Raw genomic sequence first — 6,937 nt, 5'->3', positions numbered from 1 at the left:
AATAACGTAACTTGTTTCAGTAGCGATAGCAGCTCGAAATGAATTCCTTGTAAGAGTAAAATAGAATCACTAATAAGCAAGGCATGTAGCCTAGTTGCAAGACAACCATAAACAGTTTTAAAGGAGACCAAAGACGCAGTTCTATTAAAGGCTTTATAAGCAAAGAGTATAAAATAACCCAGTAAAATTGTGCAAAGCCAACAAATTGGATATTTTGGAACGTAAACAGCACAATGAAAAAAAAGCAGCGCCGCAGACAAAAAGATGCGTGTCAGCAGAAATCATACCTAGGCCTAACTGTAGACAGACTGCCTGCAGAAAACTACAACTTCAGCAATCCACAGAAGACAAGCACATCCGTATGAATTTGGTTGGTGATCTACACTCTACAGCAAAGCCTAGTTGACCATTGCTATTAAGGTTTAGTAACTTTGTAATTGGCACATCCAGTCATACAACAACTGTAAACAAACCAGGAAAATGCTTTCACCATTTTCGTGATCGGAACACTTACGCAACTATCAGGTGATGTAATAGGTAGCCAATTAAAAACGTCGTTTGAAATACAAAGGGCAACTTTAAATTGAAGATCTGAGTATTAAAATTAGTTCAATCATATTTTTGAAACTTTTGAGTCAATGTTGAAACTGTCAAAGCGTCTTTCTGTATAAATTGTATATATGTCATAAAATAAATTCACTTTACCACATCAAATCACACAATGAGTTTCAATGTGTGGTTTACCATAGATGCGGCCAACTTTGCTTTACTTTTTAAAGTCTCCTTTGCAATTTTACTTCTTTTTAAACTTAAGTTTTCAATTCTTAACGACGGGATCTACCAAGACGAAATGATTATTATTTAAGCACGATAGCACTAAGGATAAGCTCACCAGCAAGAACCATTTCAAAATATTTCGAAAAGCATTTATAAAACATTCGAAGGTCTTTATTCAAATAAAATGTCACTATTCTATTACAATAAGGACCTTCTAATAATCCCCAGTAAAGGGTGAAACAGGTTGTCAAGGTCATTAGAAAATACGGGTCTGCTACTATTCGGTGAGTCCGATTCGGTGAGTCCGATTCAGTGAGTTCCTAACCTCTAACCCTAACCTCAAACCCTAAAACGACAATGATAATTAGGCTACGGTACCCAATAATTTAAAAAAAAAATTAAAAAAATCCCCCTTTAAGGGATCGGACTCACCGAATCGGACTCACCGAAACGGGCCATTCCGGAAAATACTGTAGTAACTGAATTTGATATAAAACGTTCACGTAGAATTAACTACTTTAGTACTTTATGAACATATTTGATCAGTTAAAAGAGAAAAATGTTACGACAGACCCATGAACACTATGACGTCAGTACAAATAAAAGCGATTAATAAAATCAGAATTGTCGAGACAAAACAGGCTGAAACCGCATACGAAATTTTGGACAAAACATAATACTGGCAAAATCTCAAAGCAGCTTATCGCATGATTATGATTTAATAATTGAATGATAATAATCACTATATTCACGCAATATTTAACGCCAGCTGGCAGGTTGAAAGGGGTCTGCTACTATTCGGTGAGTCCGATTCGGTGAGTTCCTAACCTCTAACCCTAAAACGGCAATGATAATTAAGCTACGGTACCCAATAATTTAAAAAAAAATTTAAAAAAATCCCACGTTAAGGGATCGGACTCACCGAATCGGACTCACCGAAACGGGCCATTCCGGGTTGAAAGAGTACCCCCGAGCTACTTATTTATTCTTTACTGACATTTCAAATGAATAAAAAGAAACGTATTTGTTGCAAGCTGGATAGCTCTCTTAGGTAAAGTTAACAAATCACGACTAATCTTCACAATGATTAGGCTACCGTATCACAAAATTGGCAATGCATAAGAAAGTACGACGCTTTAACCAACAGCATTTTTGTAAACGTGCGGTGCGGCTTAAAGAACAAAAATAAAACACAGCAGCTTGAAGAAAATTGCATGAAAGTCTCAGTACATTTTGGATTTTGAGTTCCCTCTCTTGAGTCTCTCTTTTTCTTGTATGTGATTGATCAACTTCTTTACGCCGAAGCCGATTCCAACGCCAACCCCAACAGCAGCAATGCCCACGAGTACAAGACCTCCCGTAGCTACAGTTGCGGATACAGCGAAGGCACTAGTCACAGCTGCAGTGCCAACAGCACCACCTGCTGCCACACCAACACCAGCTGCAGCTCCGGCAACAGCACCCCCTGCTGTAGAAGCCACTGATGACTTTTCATCATTTTGCTTTTTTAATTCATGGTGTTTCAAATACAGTTGCTGCTTAAGAACTTGTATACCAATGTTGTCTGTGCTTTGGTCATCTGAAAATGCATTCAAAGCCTCAGAGAAGCACCTGATATGCAAGGCCTCGAACTCGTCATCGCTCAAGGCATGGGAGCCATCACATTTCTGAAAGACATACATGACTGAAGTGGGTTGCCTATGGTTGAGAAAATAATTAATTGGAAATTAAACATAACTCAGTCTACATTACAATCAGGGCTGTTAAAGTGGACTCAAAATACCTGATCTAGCAACTTTTCAAGGTCCAACTCAGAATAAACTAAAATGAACCGACTTTACAGCCTTGATTACAATTACTATTATATACATTACCAACAGCGGTATAAGATTATTTTTGATATACAGTCTTATAGGCTACTGTACTTACATAGTATTACAAATTTAGTATGTGCAGTAATGAAATATTGATTTGCAATATCATAAACAACAATAACTTGTCCATCATCATCTCAATGCGTTCATCCCAGATGAGAGTACATGCGAAATCTGGGTTTTTTTTTTCGGTCATTTATCAGTCATTGACCGATTTTTTAGCAAAATGTAAAAAAAAATATATATAGTCAATTTGGTCAAAATGTCCGAAAAAAATATATAGTCCATTTGATCAAAATGTCCGAAAAAAAACAACGCTTCTCAGCGAAACTTGTTGTTGTAGCTAATCAGGAAGTGCAAATTTTGGTTTGTATCAGCTACTTGAAAGGAAATATTTTCTTCAGAAAAAATGACCGAAATATATAAAAAACGACCGAATATTTTCAAGTCATTTCGGACAAATGACCGAAAAGTCTCAGTGAAAAAAAAACAGTATGCGATACATATTTGCAAAAATAATAGTCTAACACTATAGCTAATATGTTTAGCACAATGCTCAGCACCAAAGTTGCATGTGTAACTTGCCTCTCCAAAGTTACAATGATAAAAGATTAATACAATTAAAAAACAAAAAAATAATCTCTAAATGTTTTTGACAAGACTAGTTATCGACTTTAGAACGGTTGAAAATAGAATTAATATAAAATGTCAATCAAAGTGTTCAAACCAACTATATAAATATTCCATGAGGAAAAGACAATATTGTTGTTTAGTATATATCATAATGATTTTTTACAGTATATACATGATGATGCTGCACTAAATTGCAGACAAGGTTTTATCATCACTGGCAACACACTTCAATTCAGTGTTGCCGAGTAACTCTATAGTCTTTTACATATCTAAATTTTTTAAAAATTAAAAAATATTTTTTTAATCAAACAATTTAAAGTGAACAAATTGGTTGTAACTATGTTATAAACAAGTAGGTTACTGCAGATGCATAAAAGTACACATTTGGGCAGCACAAACTGCAGTTACATAATACTGACAAAGCATCAAAAGCTCATCATGTTCGTACATACACATTAATTACAGAATGAATTCTCACCTTTTTCATCTCCGTAGCATATTCTGTGACTATATTTTGCTGTAATTCAAGAACTCTCTGCAAACATAAAACATACGATAGTAAGCTTTTAGAAACTGTGAGACTAGACTGTTGTGTTTAAGCAATTAAGCATTCATAAGAAATGTTATTAATACAACATAAAACAAATGTAAATTATGTAAGTTTATTTATAGCAATAAATATTATGTGTGTCCATTATGATAACACGTAGTGCAACATTACAAAGTACATAGGCTATACAACAGAACTGACAGCTTCAAACCGTGAACAAACATATACAGTCATCCGGTCAGCTGCTCTCATTTGCCATGTATATAACTAAGCATCCTTTCAACATACAGCCATATACCCATTTCAGCAGTGGTTAATTGGTTTTGAATTTTTATCCTCCAACTAAGAAAGCCTCTGAAAGGTTATTCCTGGCAGTTTCACATACTTGTAGAGGCCAGATTACCGAGATTGACTGAGAGAAGTTTTCGACTATTGAAGTTTTGCTTTCTGTAAAATTCATCCACTAGGTGCCACTGAATGAAGAGCAGTTTACCAATGTGTTTAGCGTACATCCTGAGAGAAGAATCAGTGCTACTTGATCTTGAGATTTCTTCGTGCACAGAGTTGAGCGCTAACCAACTGAGCTATTGAGGGTGGACCAGTGGGGTGCAACCTAGTTCGTACCCTGAACAGTTCGTACCCTCAGTTCGTACCCTGAAAAGATGGAGAGAAAAAATTAAAAAAAGCCGAAGTCGCTGATCGCAGTTTAATAGCACAAAGTCGAAGTCGTTGATCGGAGTTTCTGCAAACAACTCGAGGGTTAGGGTTAGCGGAAACTGCGATCAGCGAGGGTTAGGGTTAGAGAGTATAGATTACTCGATGGTTAGAGTTAGGGTAAGCGGAAACTGCGGTTAGCGGAAACTACGGAAAAATGTTTGCGAAAACTGCGATCAACGAAGGTTAGAGCATAGATTAGTCTATGGTTAGAGTTAGCGGAAAGTGCAGAAAGATGTTTGCGGAAACTGCGATCAGCGAGGATTAGCGTTAGGGTTACCGGTACGGTTAGCAGAAACTGCAATCAGCGACTTCGGCTTTGTGCTATCTTTCTCTCGATATTTTCAGGGGGAAAATTTTAAAATGTTTGCGGAAACTGCAATCAGCAACTTCCACTTTTTTAATTTTTTCTCTCGATCTTTTCAGGGTACGAACTAGGTTGCATCCGACCAGTGTTCAAGTGTCTAAGTGGCATGCAGGTGCACTCACCACTTCCACACAGCCAATTCGAAGAAAAGTTCAGTAAAATGCTACATGCCAGGTGTTACAAAACACTATTGTGCTTGCAACACTATTATTAGGCAGTGGCTATTTGACCGGCGCCGGTCTTTGAATCTGAAACACTATTTGACCGGTCATGACGTCACTATATAGGCACTTCTTTTTTTTCTCTTTTAAAGCAAAAGACGAGAAGAGTGCCTATATAACTTCTAAATTCGACTATTATTTTCAACTGATTGGGTGGCGCGTGGGATACGTCGCCGGTTGGTGTTCCAGAGGGAATGAGTTCGATAGCAATGGTTCGATACTATGCGGAAGCGTTTATTTTATTTTTTTAAGTTTAAACTAAATTTTGACCCGAAGTGACTCAATCGTTAGGCTGCTGCATTTTTGTGGTCAATTTTTAATTTCAGAAGCCTACAGCCCAATTTTTTATGTCTTTTCAACCATGAGTAATAAAGTCAGAGTTTTTTAATTTTCTTGAATTTGAGAATTTCTCTGGATAATTCTCCGTTCGTCATAAAAGGATGTGACCGTGTTTGCCGAACGACGCAAAAATGTAATGCGTGACCGAACGACGAGCTATGAGTAATAAAGTCAGAGTTTTTTAATTTTCTTGAATTTGAGAATTTCTCTGGATAATTTTCCGTTTGTCATAAGAGGATGTGATCGTGTTTGCCGAACGACGCAAAAATGTAATGCGTCGTTCGGCAAACATGGTCACATCCTCTTATGACGAACGGAAAATTACCCAGAGAAATTCTCAAATTCAAGAAAATTAAAAAACTCTGACTTTATTACTCATAGTTGAAAAGACATAAAAAATTGGGCTGTAGGCTTCTGAAATTAAAAATTGACCACAAAAATTCAGCAGCCTAACGATTGAGTCAGTTCGGGTCAAAATTTAGTTTAAACTTAAAAAAAAAAAACGCTTCCGCATAGTATCGAACTCATTGCCTCTGGAACACCAACCGGCGACATATCCCACGCGCCACGCAATCAGTTGAACATAATCGTCGAATTTAGAACTTATATAGGCACTCTTCTCGTCTTTTGCTTTGAAAGAGAAAAAGAAAGAAGTGCCTATATAGTGACGTCATGACCGGTCAAATAGTGTTTCAGATTCAAAGACCGGCGCCGGTCAAATAGCCACTGCCCTATTATTATTACAAATGTGGCAAAAGTTTAGAAACTTTTTAGAGTGACATTGATGAAGCACAGGGATTACTGTTAAGTGTTATGATGCATTGAAAAATGTAACACTATGTCTAGTAAGCTAGGTATGTATTTACTCACAAGTGGAACAGTAGAATCATCTTCCATGACCACATCAATCTCCACAAACCAAGCACTGTAGAATATGTCAAGATCTTAAGGTAGGTATCGTACCGTACTTGACCTAGTGTCAGCTAAAACACTTTTAGCTTTCTACATCACTTCACGTGAGAAAAAAAGAACTTAAATCAGTATAGTATCAAGTGATATGTTAAAGTGCATGTTTTAAGTTGGCAAAACGGTAACCCAGAGCCCTAGACTATCACTTGTTAACAGATTAATTTCGTTGATGCAAATGACTCGTCAATGCTAGCTTCTCCTGAAGTGATATAAGCTGGTAATCCTAAGATCTGATCTAAAATCAAAGAATACAAGGCCTTAAACATAAAAGGTGAGATGTTTTTCAACAACCTAGATTTTTGTGAATCAGTAAATGACCTCGAAAAAGAGAAAGCGATAATTTCCTCAGCCTCTGAGGAGATTGATTGGAGGAAGAGTTGCCAGAGCCTACAAAATTTTCCAGCCAAAAACAGGTTTCAAAACCAGCCAAAAATAAAAGGCAAGCAGGCCTAGTACAAAAGGATTCAAGCCTCAAGGCATGTAGGTACTTTAA

The 6,937-nt window shown here is 36.9% G+C and overlaps 1 protein-coding gene across 1 annotated transcript; it reads right to left on the bottom strand.

The window, feature by feature from the left end:
- Window positions 1-1,694: 1,694 nt before the first annotated feature.
- LOC145784573 (uncharacterized) lies at window positions 1,695-6,485 on the bottom strand. Its single transcript, XM_082596421.1, has 3 exons — window positions 6,346-6,485; window positions 3,763-3,819; window positions 1,695-2,444 (listed from the first exon to the last, which is right to left on the bottom strand). The coding sequence occupies exons 1-3, from the start codon at window positions 6,370-6,372 to the stop codon at window positions 2,001-2,003; spliced, it is 528 nt and encodes a 175-aa protein (XP_082452547.1). The 5' UTR covers window positions 6,373-6,485; the 3' UTR covers window positions 1,695-2,000.
- Between the last annotated feature and the right edge of the window lie 452 nt (window positions 6,486-6,937).

Source organism: Aplidium turbinatum, chromosome 15, assembly GCF_918807975.1.
Source record: "Aplidium turbinatum chromosome 15, kaAplTurb1.1, whole genome shotgun sequence".
In the NCBI taxonomy this organism is placed as follows: domain Eukaryota; kingdom Metazoa; phylum Chordata; class Ascidiacea; order Aplousobranchia; family Polyclinidae; genus Aplidium; species Aplidium turbinatum.
This window is presented reverse-complemented; position numbering and strand designations above follow the sequence as displayed.

Coding starts and splice junctions, on each gene's coding strand:
- LOC145784573 (XM_082596421.1), bottom strand. CDS start 6,372: ATGGAAGATGATTCTACTGTTCCACTT. Junction 3,820..6,345: donor ATGATTCTACTGTTCCACTT/GTGAGTAAATAC, acceptor TTATGTTTGCAG/AGAGTTCTTGAATTACAGCA. Junction 2,445..3,762: donor ATGCTACGGAGATGAAAAAG/GTGAGAATTCAT, acceptor TATGTCTTTCAG/AAATGTGATGGCTCCCATGC.